General features: G+C 38.7%; 1 protein-coding gene across 8 annotated transcripts in view; it reads left to right on the top strand.

Moving 5' to 3' along the window:
- The window catches only part of CNTN1 (contactin 1), a 434,625-nt gene that overhangs the window by 273,546 nt on the left and 144,980 nt on the right, over window positions 1-16,099 (top strand). For all 8 annotated transcript variants that reach the window (XM_038373409.2, XM_038373417.2, XM_043494720.1 and 5 more), the window contains 5 exons: window positions 5,555-5,727; window positions 8,181-8,276; window positions 12,680-12,889; window positions 14,716-14,812; window positions 14,987-15,168. In XM_038373409.2, coding sequence (XP_038229337.1) covers window positions 5,555-5,727; window positions 8,181-8,276; window positions 12,680-12,889; window positions 14,716-14,812; window positions 14,987-15,168 — 758 coding nt within the window. The remainder of the gene's footprint in view (window positions 1-5,554; window positions 5,728-8,180; window positions 8,277-12,679; window positions 12,890-14,715; window positions 14,813-14,986; window positions 15,169-16,099) is intronic.

The following is a 16,099-nucleotide window of genomic DNA, read 5'->3' as shown; positions in this document are numbered from 1 at the left end:
TTTGTCATGAAAGCATGGTAGTTTACATTGTCATGGTCAGATAAGCACCTCCTTCAAAGTAGGGACAGACTCCTAAGTCCTCTCAAGGCAAGGGACCCATTTCATTCATCTGCTCTCACAAACTGACAGAATTAGTCTTCTGTCAAGAGTTGTATGAAGGAAGACACAGTTGAGTCACTGAGCTGTTTTGTCAGTGTCTATAATACGATTATGATCATCTACTGTACTGTACCATAAACACAGTACACACCAGATGTTCATTTTCACCTCATCATCCTTGCAAATCACTTGATTATACAAAATACCTGTGATAAATGGACAGTTTGAGAGGAGACTAGAACACTGGGGCTGGACAATTCATTCTGATTCTGATCCTTCATAACAGAGAGAGTTCTTGTGTTCTTATAGTATGGTGATGGTGGAGACTAATAGGGCTTTTTTTCCCCTCACCACCAGGACTTCTTCAAAGTCCAAACCAGCAGGATTGTTCATGTGGTGAACACCTTGGGGAATGTAGGCTGTTGATTAATCGCAGTTAACTCACGCAATTAACTCAAAAAATTAATTGCAATTAATTGAAATTTTAATCACACTGCTAAACAATTGAATACCAATTGAAATGTATTAAATATTTTGGATGTTTTTCTACATTTTCAAATATATTGATTTCAATTACAACACAGAATACCAAGTGTACAGTGGTCAATTTATATTACTTTTGATTACAAATATTTGCACTATAAAATGACAAAAGAAATAGTATTTTTCAGTTCACCTCATACAAGTACTGTAGTGCAATCTCTTTATCATGAAAGTGCAACTTACAAATGTAGATTTTTTTTTGTTACATAATAGTACTCCATAACACAATAATGTAAAACTTCAGAGCCTATAAGTCCACTCAGTCTTACTTGTTCAGCCAGTCGCTAAGAGAAACAAGTTTGTTTACATTTACAAGAGATAATGCTGCTCTCTTCTTATTTACAGTGTCACCTGAAAGTAAGAACAGGTGTTTGCATGGCATTTTTGTACCCGGCATTATGAGGTATTTACATGTCTGATATGCTAAACATTCATATGCCCCTTCATGCTTTGACTACCATTCCAGAGCACATGTTTCGATGCTGATGATACTTGTTAAAAAAATGCATTAATTAAATTTGTGATTGAACACTTCGGAGGAGAATTGTATGTCTCCTGCTCCATGATTTTACCCGCATTCTGCCATATATTTTGTATTATGGTAGTCTCGGATGATGACCCAGCATATGCTGTTTGATTTGAGAACACTTTCACTGCAGATTTGACAAAACACAAAGAAGGTTCCAATATCAGATTTCTAAAGATAGCTACAGTGCTCGACCCAAGATTTAAGAATCTGAAGTGCCTTCCAAAATTTGAGAAGGATGAGGTGTGGAGCATGCTTTCAGAAGTCTTAAAAGAGCAACACTCTGATGCAGAAACTACACAACTTGAACCACCAAAAAAAGAAAATCGACCTTCTGTTGGTGGAATCTGACTCAGATGATGAAAATGAACATGCATCGGTTCACACCTCTTTGGATCATTATTGAGCAGAATCTGTCATCAGCATGGACGCTTGTCTTCTGGAATGGTGGTTGAAGCAGGAAGGGACATATGAATCTTTAGCGTATCTGTCACTTAAATATCTTGCAACACCGGCTACAACAATGCCATGCAAACACCTGTATTGTAATTCTCACTTGCAGGTGACACTGTAAATAAGAAGCGGGCAGCATTATCTCCTGCAAATGTAAAAAAACTTGTTTGTCTGAGTGATTGGCTGAACAAGAAGTAGGTCTGAGTGGACTTGTAGGCCTGACAGTTTTACATTGTTTTATTTTTGAATGCAGTTATTTTTTGTACATAATTCTACATTTGTAAATTAAACTTTCATGATAAAGAGATTGCACTACACTACTTGATTAGATGAATTGAAAAATACTATTGCCTGTTTTTACAGTGCAAATATTTGTAATAAAAATAAATTGAGCAGTGTATACTTTGTATTCTGTGTTATAATTGAAATCAATATATTTGAAAATGTAGAAATCATCCAAAAATATTTAAATAAATAGTAATCTATTATTGTGTAGCAGCGTGATTAATTGCGATTAATTTTTTTAATTGCTTGACAGCCTTATTTTCCACTCAATAACAGATCTGATTATTTCTTGCTGAGATTTTTTTTACTTATTTGCAGTTAGCGTAATTCAACAGCATTCTTACTTGCTGGTGTAGTTACCTCAGAACAATGTCTTCATTTTCCTGTCTCTCCAACAGTCTTCCGTAGGCTTTTTGGTCACTGTGATGCCTTCAACCACTTTATTTTGGAGATGAACAGTAGTCCAACACAAAACCTTCAGTCCTTCCCTGAGCTCAATTTTTAGCTCCCCTGGTCTTCTGACCAGGTGCATGCTGGTCTCTTCCCTATTTATGCAGGAGTTTGTCTATACTACCTGTCTCCAAGTGTGGCAGTCCTTCACCCTTCCGTAGGGTTCAAATATCCTTATGTCCTCCAAGCTTTGTTTCAGGGAATTGCTTTGTCACCTTGAAAGGTGGCACCACAAAGGTGACAAGTGCCATCCCTCTACTTCAGACCTCTGACAATAGGGGTCTAGCCATAGGTTGTCCTCCCTAAGATTCCAACTGACCTATTTTTCTCGGGTCCACTTCAAATATTGCCTCTTCCAGTTTTTCAAATACACAGCATCCAGAGTCCTACCATATCCTGCCTCTATACAGGCTTTTTCTGAGTACAGAGCTTTGCTAGCTTTCTTGGCAGAGAGCCCTTCTCTAGGCTGTCCCTCCCCTGCTCTCTCTAGGTCTCTAGACTTCCTATCTCCATCTGGATTGGCTTCTTATATAAGCATGGAGGTCACATGACCCCACATTTTTGTTAATATGGCACCCAAAAGTATGTTGAGCACTTTACAGAACAAATACAAAAGTGTTCCATGTCCTGAAGAGCTTACAATTTGTTTTAGCTGTGACACAAAGAGTGTAACAATGGTTTTTGAAAAGACCTGCACTCCTTAGAAACTTTTAGCGTATGAGAAGTCCCACTGAACTAAATAGGACTTTTTCTTGTGCATAAAGTTACTCATAAGTTTTTGTAGTATTCTGGTCAGCTCGAGGAGCTGCAGGAGGAGAGAATGTTTACAGTAATAAGATCCCATGGTTACGCAGGTATGGTTTGTGCACATTTTGAATGAGTCTGTTAAGGTCTATTTTTATGACACTTAATTATAGAGTAACCTTGTTTTACAAATATCGGGGGGTAGCCATGTTAATCTGTATCCACAAAAACAACAAGGAGTCCGGTGGCACCTTAAAGACTAACAGATTTATTTGGGCATAAGCTTTCTGGGGCTAGAACCTACTTCATCGGAAGCATGGAGTGAAAATTACAGATGCAGGCATTATTATACTGACACATGAAGAGAAGGGAGTTACCTCACAAGTGGAGAACCAGTGTTGACAGGGCCAATTGGATCAGAGTGGATGTAGTCCACTCCCAATAATAGATGAGGAGGTGTCAATTCCAGGAGAGGCAAAGCTGCTTTTGTAATAAGCCAGCCACTCCCAGGCCCTATTCAGGCCCAAATTAATGGTGTTAAGTTTGTAAATGAATTTTAGTTCTGCTGTTTCTCTTTGAAGACGGGTTCTGAAGTTTTTTTGTTCAAGTATAGCTACTTTTAAATCTGTTATAGAATGTCCAGGCAGATTGAAGTGTTCTCCTACTGGCTTTTGTATGCTACCAAAGGAACATACAAATGTTTTACAAAGGAATATAAATAATATTGTGTTCACACAAAAAGAAAAATTCAAGCTGGATCAAGGAAACATGACCATGTACTGACCTCAAACTAACAAGTTCAGAAGAACATGTTTACTATGACTTTTTCTTCTGATTCACCACAGATTCCAGTTTGTGAAGAATGTTCTGATCTGTTTTGTTATAGTTTAAACTATGTATGTGATAGCTACCCTTGTATATTTCTGCATATATTTTATAATGTATTAATAATGTCTACATGTGGTTTCCCTCACAGGACTGAAATAACATCTTTAATTCCTGTGAATATAATTGAAGATTTTATTACTATTATTATTATTATTTATTACTTCTGCTGCTATGGAAAAGCCTCTTGTTTGAAAGTTATTGAGTTTTGATTTTGTTAGGGATGTATTTTTATTAAAACCACTTCACATGATTTTTCTATCTGTTTCAAATGTCAATACGTAATTAACTTTAACTTCTCAAATGGTAACTGCATTTAAAACAACCTTTCAATAGTTCTTTTTGTTGAAGAAGCAAGCAGAGAGTAATCTGATTTTCAAAAAGTATTGTTTGCCTGTAGATCTTGATATGAAATTGTGTGCATATTTTGAACTTTGTAGGCTTTATATGAAATGAGATATTTCCTAGTTATTTTTAATACATTTCTGTTGCCTTCAAGCAAGCTTATGGGCTCCCTCTGGTGGACACAATAATACCTATACATTCCCATGAAATTGTATAGGCAGTTCAAAAGTATTGGGTCATATTCATTTCTGGTGTAACTCCATTAGCCGTGACCAGATGTCCTGATTTTATAGGGAATGTCCTGATTTTTAGGTCTTTTTCTTATATAGGATCGAATTACCCCCCACCCTGGTCTCGATTTTTCACACTTGCTGTCTGGTCACCCTAAATTCCATTGAAGTGAGTAGAGTTACCCAGGGATTAATTTGGCCCACTGAGTTCATGTCTTCTTGTGGTTGTATTTTATGAAATAAAACAGCAATACCACATCTGCACAATCAAATGCAGGAGCCGACCCATCCATTTACCCACCCAGTCTCCCATGCAGAGTGCCCCAATCATTCTTCTAGCAGTCAGGGTAGAAGTCCCCAGCAATTTCGTTGTTTAAGAAAATGGCAGTATTAGAACAAGTCTGACTTTCTTTTCGATGGCATTACTATTACTTTATGCCTGAAGTAACTTCCTTGACCTACACATCCTCAAGTGTATGGGGGAGGATCTGGTAGAGATTAGGTAGTAACTCTGTTGTTGCATATTCCAAGGGTGCACAGTGTGTGTTTTCTTGAGCTACTTGATCCCCACCCTCACCCCCGTAGAGCTCTTTCAGTCTTACCTCACAGATGGTGGTTCTTCTCACCTTGCAAATTGGACTGGCCATCATGTTTCTAGAGAGATAATTTGGGCGAGGTAATATTTTTTTTATTGGACCAACTTCTGTTAAAAGATATTACCTCACCCACCATGTCTCTGTAATATACTGGGACTGACATGGCTATAACTACTCTGCCATACATCATGTTTATACGCCATTAAGGCAGGTCAAATTTGAGAGCCTTGTCTGAGGAAAATTTAAAATAAAACCATTTATCATAATACATGAATTTAGTATCATAGTTATTTACAATTAGTAGCAAGTTGTGAACCCACATAGGAAGAGTTTTCCTGTAAATTATTTTTTGAGTAGATTTTTTGCAACCATCACATCATCTTTTCTTTTTTTAATAGGTGGAAACTAAATAATTGGGATATTGATTTAACAAAGGATCGCTACGGTATCGTGGGAGGCAGACTTCTTATCAATAATCCAGAGAAATCAAAGGATGCTGGGAAATATGTTTGTATAGCATCGAATATCTTTGGAACTGTCCGAAGTGCTGAAGCGACTCTAAGTTTTGGATGTAAGCAATTGTTAACTTTAAAACAGAGAAGTACATACTGATTAGGTTTAAATGGTCAATGTTTCACTGTATTATTGTTGCAGCATTTTACAGTCATTGCATTGTATCATCGTATTGCTCTGTGAAAATGGTATAAAGTGCCTTCATTGACAGACCAGCAAGTAATAAGTTTTTAAAGCATCTTATACTCTTCATCCTGCTGTTGGCATTACAACCATCTCAAAGGCCTTAAGTTTATGTCTGCAAAGAGGGTCACACAACTTGTTTAACCAGAGAGGGGGAATTTCCACAATCTTGAGGCATATAGTATCCTAATTTTTTTTAAGACACAATGGAACCCATGCGGAAGTTGTCAGAAAAGAGATACAGATAGGTTCATATGATGAAGGTCAGCTGTCATCCTTGTCAAAACAGGGAAGATTGGACATCCTTATGCCACATTTAAGGCCGTGCTGAGGGCATTTCTATCAACTTTAGACAAATGAAAGACATCTGTTTCATGCTTTAGATGAATACATACATACATGCATTCCAAACCATGCCAATTTAAGAACTTATGTCCTCCCTGGTGGCCTAGTGGTTAGGATTGGGTTCTCTTGCTGCCACAGCTTGGGTTCAAATCCTGGTCAAAGAAATATGCTTTAATAGGCAGCAGGCTTCAAACAAAAAAAGGAAGTATTTTTTTCACACAACGCATGGTCAACCTGTGGAACTCCTTGACAGAGGATGTTATGAAGGCCAAGACTATAACGGGGTTCAGAAAAGAACTAGATAAGTTCATGGAGGATAGGTCCATCAATGGCTGTTAGCCAGATGGGCAGGGATGGTGTCCCTAGCCTCTGTTTGCCAGAAAGGAGGCTGGGAATGGGCAACAGGGGATGGATCACTTGATGATCACCTGTTCTATTCATTCCCTCTGGGGTACCTGCCATTGGCCAATTTTGGAAGACAAGATACTGGGCTAGATGGACCTTTCGTCTGACCCAGTATGGTTGTTCTTGTGTTCTTAACTAGCTCAGATTTCATTGCAAATCTAGTTCAGACCAATATCTGAATCCATACTGAACCAACCATAAATAAGAATAATTGGTTGAATTAATTGTGAGCTAGATGGTGAATCAAGAGAGTGTGGTGTTCAGACATTTGAAGAGATAACCTTTTTATATATTAATAGCAGAGGTCTTTAGAGATTTCCTTTATGATATTTGTCCAACAAGCAGTCACTGAAAAGATCTGCTTCTCCTCTTACCCTATTATTTTGATGTCCCTCTGCTAAGTGTACAGTATTTATTCTACTGTCTTCTCAGTTACAGTAGCTCATAAACCATACTGATGTCCTTTTGTGTAAATGCGTATGCATCTCTATCCTGATTAGTCATTATTGTTTCTGCCTTGCTACTCATGAACTTAAGTTGTAGTTCGATCCTGGAAATAGCAGCCTGAGGAAGAGAGTTGAAATAACCTGAATTTAGATTGGATGATTCCTTTGGCTTTTGATGGGAAGGATATTGTGTACAGCTTTTAATATGTTGTTATTATTTATTTAGACTGCGTTAGCAATTAGTAGACACATTCCGGATTCTCTCACTCCCACTGTACTTTGTGCTATGCAAACACTTAGTCCCTACTCCAGTCTAATTTGATAAGAGATACGACAATGAAAGTGACACAAGAAGGGTAGCTATTGCCCAGCTTGTAGGTACCACTCTTAAAATAAATAAATAAAATCTGCTATCCATAACTGACATGCAATCAAACCATCGCTGTCTTATAATTGTGGCCACCATTATTGCAATGTGTAACTCAAAAGGGTCTGATTCATGGCCCTTCTACAGAAGACTCTTTGTACTACTCCACTGGCACAAAGTGGCCATAGAGCTGTTTCAGCCAGCCAGCTGAGGATCCCCCAGCTGGCTTTGTGCCCCCATCTCAAAGCCCCTGGCATAGGATACGTAGCTGGACCACTCTGCCGTCCAGCAGTCCTTGGCTGTTGGAATAGTCCATGAGGCAGGGACAGCCAGCCTGGTTCATCTTGAGATAAGCTATGGGGATGCTCCAAGTTACAACAGGGATTGAATTGGCCTCCTGGACAGCCCCTCGTTTGGGAGAATGAAAAATTCTCTGAAGTCACTTTTGCCCTACCCATCCTTGGGTTCTGGCTCTAAATGCAGCTCTCCTGGACCTGAGAATCTGAGCCAAAGTCAACATTTCTTTTTTCTTTATGGGCAGTTGCAAACTGCAGGGGTTAGAACAGGCAGTTGGTTATGCTAGGATTAAAGCAAACAAACAGGCTGTATGGCCCTGCACTTTGTCTCAAACGTTGATGTATTTCTACATTCATCTCTGAAAGAGCTGTATGTTTAAATCCGAATGTAGAAAATAATCCTTAAACACTGAAAAAACTTTATATTGTCTTTATAAACTTTATATATATATATTTTTTTTAAATCTAGACCTTGATACATTTCCACCAGAGGAACGCTATGAGGTGAAAGTACGGGAGGGTGTTGGAGCAGTGCTTCTTTGCGAGCCTCCTTACCATTACCCAGGTAATTCAACTGAAACTACACGATTTTCAATCTCTATAGTATGGAAGGGATAGGATGTATATGTATGATTAAGATATTTTCCATTTAAATCTAATAAATGGGATAAAGATATTGTTGGTATACACAGTGTACTTTAAATTAAGCATGCATTAAGAAAGGCAAAAAATGATTCCTTCTGATAGTTTTTTTTTTTATCCTTCGGAGAGTGGACTGAGCCCTTTAAGTTAATGAACAAAGATTTCTGGACACTATTAATACTTCAATTAGTTAAAATTAAATAAAGTCTCTGATTATATTCCTTTCCTCCCCCCCCCCTCCCCCGAAACCTATGGTCTTGCTTGCTTCATGGACGTATGGAGAAAGGGGCTTTTTCTTGACTCATATGAGATGTAAATAAACAGCAGTAACTTTTTTCCCAAGCTCAAATCCACTAGGTCAGTTTCAGGCAACATGTTTGTAGATGAACAGTGTATAGGATGAGGGAGAAATTTTCCCAAATGTACAAACTAGAAGAGAAAAGCACGATGCACACAAAACTTCGCTGGTTTTTCTCATCAATTTCTCCATAAACGTAAAAATGTATATAGTGATATGGAATAAACAATAAAGCAAGACTAGTAGAAGCTGAGTGAAAATTATGTTGTACTGTGTATAGCTAAGGCTTCAATTATATGGTGACAGCAATAAGGTACAAATTAATTTTAGAATTTACAAACAATTTTTGAAATTAGAAATAACATTACTAAAAAGAAATCAAGTAATGTTACCAGGGAGGTTGTGGAATCTCTGTCACTGGAGTTTTTTAAGAACAGGTTAGGTGGCAGGGGAGGTCTAGATAATACTTAGTCCTGCCTCAGTACAGGGGATTGGACTAGATGACCTATCGAGGTCCCTTCCAGTCCTACATTTCTATGATTCAAGAATTTGGGAGGAAGGATAGTCCATTACCTATGGCAGTAACCTGGGACTGGATTCAGTTCTTTGCTCCGCCACAGATTTCCTGTGTGACATTGGGCAAATCACTTAACCTCTCTGTGCTTCAGTTCCTCATCTGTAATAGCATTTCCTTACCTCACAGGGGTGAGGCACTCAGATACTGCAATGATGGGCCAGATTTCTACCTAAGATAAGACAATTCGTCTTATCCAGTAGACATCGTAGCACCTTGTATCAGGCAAATCAGCAACCAAAATTTTCACATGGTAATTTTTGTTTCATCCTGGTACTGTTGAAGTCAATAGGAGTTTTACCAGTGACCTCAGTAAGATCAGGATTTGGCCCATTACATTTTAACTTTACTACATGGTATCATTTACTGTTCTAAGAAGATTATATATTGACAGAATGCAAACAGAGGAAATATATGGATATTTTCTTCTTGGTCTTAACATTTCTATCTGTCTATTTTACAATTTAACAATGTTTAATTCAAGTTTGACATGAATTTAATGTTGAATTTTGTTTAGTCTCTTTAATTTGGTATAGTAATTACCAATTCTGAGCTCAGCTTGTCACGTGAAAAGCTGCAGCTGAAGGTTTGAAAGCAAGCAAATTTAAATTAACTCTGCAAACAAATGCTCTCAGATAGTAGTTAGACAATGATTTGGTATTAGAAGGCTAAATTATGCTTCCTTTTAGGAAACTTGCTGTTACTGCTAACTCCCCCCAAAATAGATATTCTCTAGCTGATAGAGAATTCATCATCAAGAAGGACATAGAGAACATGCAAAGTTTCTTATTTGCCTAATATCCAAAGCATTAATTAAGTCTGTTGAAGAAATATCAAAACAATTGTGTTCCTTCAAATAGTTACACTTTATTTATACAATAAATGATTGCTGGAGATCATGTCAAATTACCAAATGTTATCCTGCATTGAGTATATACAAGGAGGTAGAAATAGCCATGTTCTATGAGCTAATTATGGACCCGGGTACCAAATATTCACAGATTTTGATGCTAGTTCCTAGTGAGTCAGCTGATGAGATGGTGCCTCAGAGGAAGCTCTCTGATCACTCCCCTAATGGGCTAAGTCCCAGATTTGTAAAAGTATTTAGGTGTTGTAGTGCCTAACTTACTTAGAAGCCTATGTCCCATTGACTTTTAGTGAGACTTAGGGGCCTAAAGACCATATCCTCAAAAAGATTTAGGCATCACCTCACAGACACTTTAGGCACCTAAATCCAAAATTTAGATCCTCAGAACCCCTACTTAGCTGCCACGTAACTTAGTTGGTGCCTAACCCCCCTAGGTGCCTAAGTTTCCTCTGGTGGGCATATGCAAAGCCACATCAGTCCTGACACTCAGCACCTAGTTCACACCTAAGCCCCAACATAATTCACAAACTAGGAGTTCCTTTACCTACAGGGTCCAATCTGGTCGGCATGCTGAAAGTTCACCTACTGGATCGAGGCCTGAACAAAACACATCTGCCAGAGGAGGAGGAGGTGGTAGTGGTGGTACCACCCCTCTTTTAACGAGTAGACATGGGTTCAGGTCCCCACTCTGCTTTATGTGGAGCGGGAACTTGAACCTGCTCTCCCATATCCCCGTGAATGCTGTAACTACTGAGTGATTGGGTATTCTCAGGTGGGTCTCTTTCAATCTTTTCTGTTGAAGCTGTGCCACTTTGTATTTGTGTATATATTGGGCCAAAGAGAGAGGGAGAGTGACTTTCTAGCCTGATGGTTAGGCACTCTCTTGGGAAGGAGAAGATCTGTATTAATTAATATTTAAGTCTAGAAAAGAGTATGTGACCGTGAATCCCAAGCAGGGAGAATCTTAAGTCCCACCTCTCTCCTCAGCATTTCCTACTGGCTATTTTAAATGGCTCCCTGCTCAACTTGCTGGCTCTTGTGAATGCCATTCTTAGGTTCCTGTCTCTCCCCATGTGTTTGTTCGAGTGCTTTCCCTTCACCCTATCCCCTGGTTCTTGTCATGCAGACAGAAGGCAGAGCAGAAGTCCAAAGTGCAAGCAATGTGATGTTTATTGGGGTTAATTTCCAGAAGGCATATGTATAGCATAACTCTGATGCCACAGAGCCCTATTTTCCAGTGTTTCCACTCCCTGCTCCTCAGCAGGCATAATTATACCTGAAATGCTCGCCCACATTCCCATCCCTTATAGCTTATGGTCATCTTCCATTCTGGGAGGTCGGCAGGCTAGGGTCTTCATTCCCACCCCTTTTGTATCCCATGAGAAGGGGAAGAAGTGAAGTTGTACTCCCGTCAGGGGCAGGCATTTCTCTGGTGTTTTAATGTTTTACCTCTCCTCCCGCATCTCCCTTTGCCCCCTCCCCAACTGGTTGCTTGACCTTGCCTTCAGATAAGGAGTTGAATCAGTCTTCAAGTATGCGCTCATATATTACCTTCCCACCATGCCCAGTAACACTTTAACTGCTCTTATCTATTTCCATTATACTAACAAACCCATCTGGTTTAGGAAAAAGCAACATTTACAGTGTCTGTCTTGTTCTTAGTAAGAATCCCTTTGTTCACACATATTAATAAAAATGTGTATATATATCCAAAACCAAACAGGCAAGCAGAACTCAAAATACTGTCTCAGGCAAAACAACAGGCCTGGATCCTACATTGGCACTAATACTCCTATCATACTCCTAACAGTGTTGTATTGCGGGACTGGGCACCTAATTCAGTGTGCTTAAAAGTTAGGCATTGCAAACACTGAGTGGATCTAGTCCCCTTTGTGGATGTAGTCCTGAATACCCTGTGATACTTTTGAAAACAAGTTTTAGGTTCCTAAATCAGTGAGGCATTGCAACATTGAATGGAGTGATGTCTAAATACCTTTAAAAATCATGGCCTAACCCAGTATCTCTGTTTTTTATCTGTATGATTTCTCATGTAAACTATCTTTAGATTTGTTTTATATCACCTGATATTTCTCATAACATTAAATGGAATATTTGAACTTCAGAAACAAATAGATGGTATCTCACAGACATTCATCTTAATTTGATCCTCTTAGCAGACAGTGCAACATTTTGATTTTAATATTTTGTTTTTAAGAATTGAAGTTGACCTTGTGAGGAGCTGGCAAACACATTTTTCCCTCCCTACTTTCACTCCTCTAATTTGCTGCTCTGAGATATGTGTTCTTATTTCTTATGTGACTCCATCCTCCTAACCAAAAACTAAAGAACTGCTGATTAAAAGGAAGTAAATCAGTTCATAAACTAGTGGGTTTTCTAGGTTTTCTGATTAGCTTTATAGATTCTTCTTATTAATCCTTAAACATTGCATACTCTGCAAAAAAATCACTGTCTTTTACATTACTATATATGATACTACAGAACATACTGTGGCTTGATTTGGTACAAACAACTGATACTATTACTCTTGGGTTTGCTAAATATTAACTAGAAAATGTTTTCCTCTAGATGATCTCAGTTATCGCTGGCTTCTAAATGAGTTCCCAGTATTCATTACTTTGGACAAACGGCGATTTGTGTCACAGACAAATGGCAATCTCTACATTGCAAATGTAGAAGCATCAGATAAAGGCAATTATTCATGTTTTGTGTCCAGTCCTTCAATCACAAAGAGTGTATTCAGCAAATTCATTCCACTTATTCCCCAGGCCGTAGACCGTAAGTATTTATGAGAAGTGTTCTGTTTGCATTTTGATTTTTTTCCCATTTACTGCAGCATTTTTAGCAAGAGATAAATCTTAAGGCAGTCAGTGAACTAGCATTTTAGTAGAGTTACTTCAGACATATTATTTAAATGTTCCACATACAAAGGCCCAGATCATTCCCTCCTACTGGTGTCATCTTGGAGAGGAAACCTCCATGAAGATCGCCCCAGAGTCCCTTCTCTGTCCTCAAGGTATGAGTTTTTCTCCCCCCTCACCATCATGGAGTAGGCCACTGGACCTGTCCCAAAACCTGTCACATCTCCTGGCTTTGGCAGACCTTGGAATCCCTGGGGGGCGGGGTTGTGACTCCATGGAAAAGCTGAGGCAGCTCCTGGCAATATTATGTTTTCTGAGAAATCCCCTAAGCAGTGGGAAACCCAGCCTCTTCTGGCCCACTCTCCCAGGCCCTGTTACCTTCTGCTATGATGACTCTGGAATGGTATTGTAAAAGCCACTGACCTGCTCTTCCTGCAGGAGGGAAGGAAGATCTATACTTGGTTATCTAGAGATCAAAGGCTTTGTATAGTTGTGCCAATCCCCTGAGCCTTCTTTTTGGCTTCGTGTTACTAGATTTTTCACTGCCATTTTGTCAGCAAAATTGTGCATTTTCAATACTGTAAATACTGCCCTGCATGCACTTTGGAATGTCCAGCACTTGTCTTTCACACACTATTTGCTTGATGCAAGATTTAGTTTTAACAAAATTGGGCTCACTTGATCAGAAGTCACATATTTTTATATTTTTAATTTTAAAGAATACACTAGATTCCTATTTTATATTTATTTACTTTACTATTTTAACAGAATGTTCACCACAGAATTTCCACATTTAGAGAGAACTTAGGATAAATACTCATGGTATGTCTCCATGTGTGAGTGGTTCCTATCCATGCAAAAACATGTTAATTGGCATTAGAACTCTTGGATAACAATTAGATTAATAATCAGTAAGTGCCATTTAGTCACTAATAGACAAACTATCAACCTTATGCCAGCCTGACTTGAGGCTGGTCTGGAAGAGAGAAGGAATCTGCCTCTTTCCTCAGACCATGGAGCAGCCCCAGACTTGATCTGTATCTTCAGAACTTCAGTAACCCTTGTGGCTGTTAGATTTTTCTCTGCTCTGTAAGGGGTAATAGCCAGTGAATCTAGGTAGTTTCAGCTCAACTGATCCTGTCCCTAGCTGTTCCTAGCCACACTGAGTCCTTCATTTGATTGCACAAGAGATGCTCCACAGAGCTCAGCTCACTGGTAGATAGGGTTTCATATGCCCACGTAGACTCCTGGCATTCCATCACTCCCTATTCCCCTGTGTAACAAAGCACAATAGTTCTACTACTTCCAAGTACCTCTGTGCCTGCAGAAGAGAAGGAGGTGACCTTAAAGTTCACAAAAATTCAAACGATTCTATCCACACTTGTTCTAAGGAAGCCATGGAGATAAGTTGACAAAAGATAGGAATGTGCTCTCTCCTTCATCTTTACAATCTACTGTTACACTTCAAAATAAGTTTAAATGTGTTTACACTACAGAATTGTGCTCTTAAATATTAGCTATTAATCATCCAATGAAAGATAATTTTTTGAAAACAATTCTGCCTTATTGTTAAAGTTGTTCGGTGTTAAGTCAGACTTTATTGATAATGGACATGGTGTCACATATCGTAAAGAAAAATTCTCTCTGGAATTTTAAGACGTTTTCTTGAGCTGTAGAAGTTAAAATTGCTGTATTAATTTCTGTCACTGACTGGCTATGTCTGTGAATCTCTTTTAATATTAGGATCTAAAGTATATCCAGCTGATATCAAGGTGAAATTCAAGGATACATACGCACTCCTGGGGCAAAATGTGACACTGGAATGTTTTGCACTTGGAAAGTAAGTATATTTTAATGTAGTTTTAGAATAATACATTGGTTTTCATATCTCATTGGGAGCAAAAGTTCAGGATATTTAAAACAAACATTTCAGCAGCAAATATGTTTCTGCATAATACAAATTAATAGCCAATTCCTAAAGAGAGCTAACTTGTATTATTATGTCTTTTCAAAGCCCTGTTCCTGAGATTAGATGGAATAAGTATCTTGAACCCATGCCAGCAACTGCTGAGATAAGCATGTCTGGTGCAGTTCTCAAGATCTTAAATATTCAGTTTGAAGATGAAGGAACTTATGAATGTGAAGCTGAAAACTATAAAGGAAAAGATAAACATCAGGCAAGAGTTTATGTTCAAGGTAGATAGAGCATTTTAATTCTTCATAAATTCTTAAGTTGGGGAGCACCTGTGTTTTCACAATTGAAATCCATGTTATCTAATTGCATCCTTTTGACACACTGTTGTTTGAGTTAATAAAACAAAATCCAAAATTCATGGATTGTGAGACAACCATAAAAATGATCTATTAATTGAACTGCTCAATTTAATTCATTGTAGTAGCTCTACTTACACCTTGATTGCAATGTGCAAGGGTTTAAAAATGGCATAAATATGCATAGTGAAAGCTAATTTGCTTAATTGTAGAACAGTCAAATGTAAGATCTGCTAAGGGAAAAAGAGGTCACTAGGTTTATTACACTTTCTTGTTTCCTCATTCTGTCTGGCTCTATTCACCCTTTCTCTCTCTTCTTCCAGCCTACAATTTCTCTTTTATATACGCACTCTTTTTAAAGATTTCTAAGGTCTCTTAAATGTCTGTTTTAATCCTAACTTCAGTGACATATTCTACTAATGTATATTAATTGTGACAAAGCTCTGTCCTTGCCTCTGTGGGCCCCGTGTTTCCTGGCAGATTTCGCTAGCCTCAGAGGCTCACTGTAACCCTGCACGTAACCCTTCTCTCTCTAGAGACAAGGATCACAGTCTACTGAGCCATTTTCATCATAAGCCAGCGAGGGAGGTGAGGAGAAGTTATCCTTCCTCGCATAGTTTCTGTTGTCTCCCAGTCTCAGTAATTAATCAGGGGGCAAAGGTGGGGGGGAGCCCGGGCCCAACCTCTACTCTGGGCTCCAGCCCAGGGACCCTACTAGTATCAGCTATGGTAGCTGACCTTTTAGAAACATGACATGTACAATTCCCTGGGCTACTGCCCCCACAGCAGCCCTCACTTCCTCAAGCTCCACTTCACCCTTACCTCAGGGCCTCCTTCCTTGTGCCTGATTAGGTGT

Source organism: Dermochelys coriacea, chromosome 1 (genome assembly GCF_009764565.3).
Source record: "Dermochelys coriacea isolate rDerCor1 chromosome 1, rDerCor1.pri.v4, whole genome shotgun sequence".
Lineage (NCBI taxonomy): Eukaryota > Metazoa > Chordata > Testudines > Dermochelyidae > Dermochelys > Dermochelys coriacea.
The sequence above is the reverse complement of the archived record's forward strand: the minus strand, read 5'-3'. Positions and strand labels throughout refer to the sequence as shown.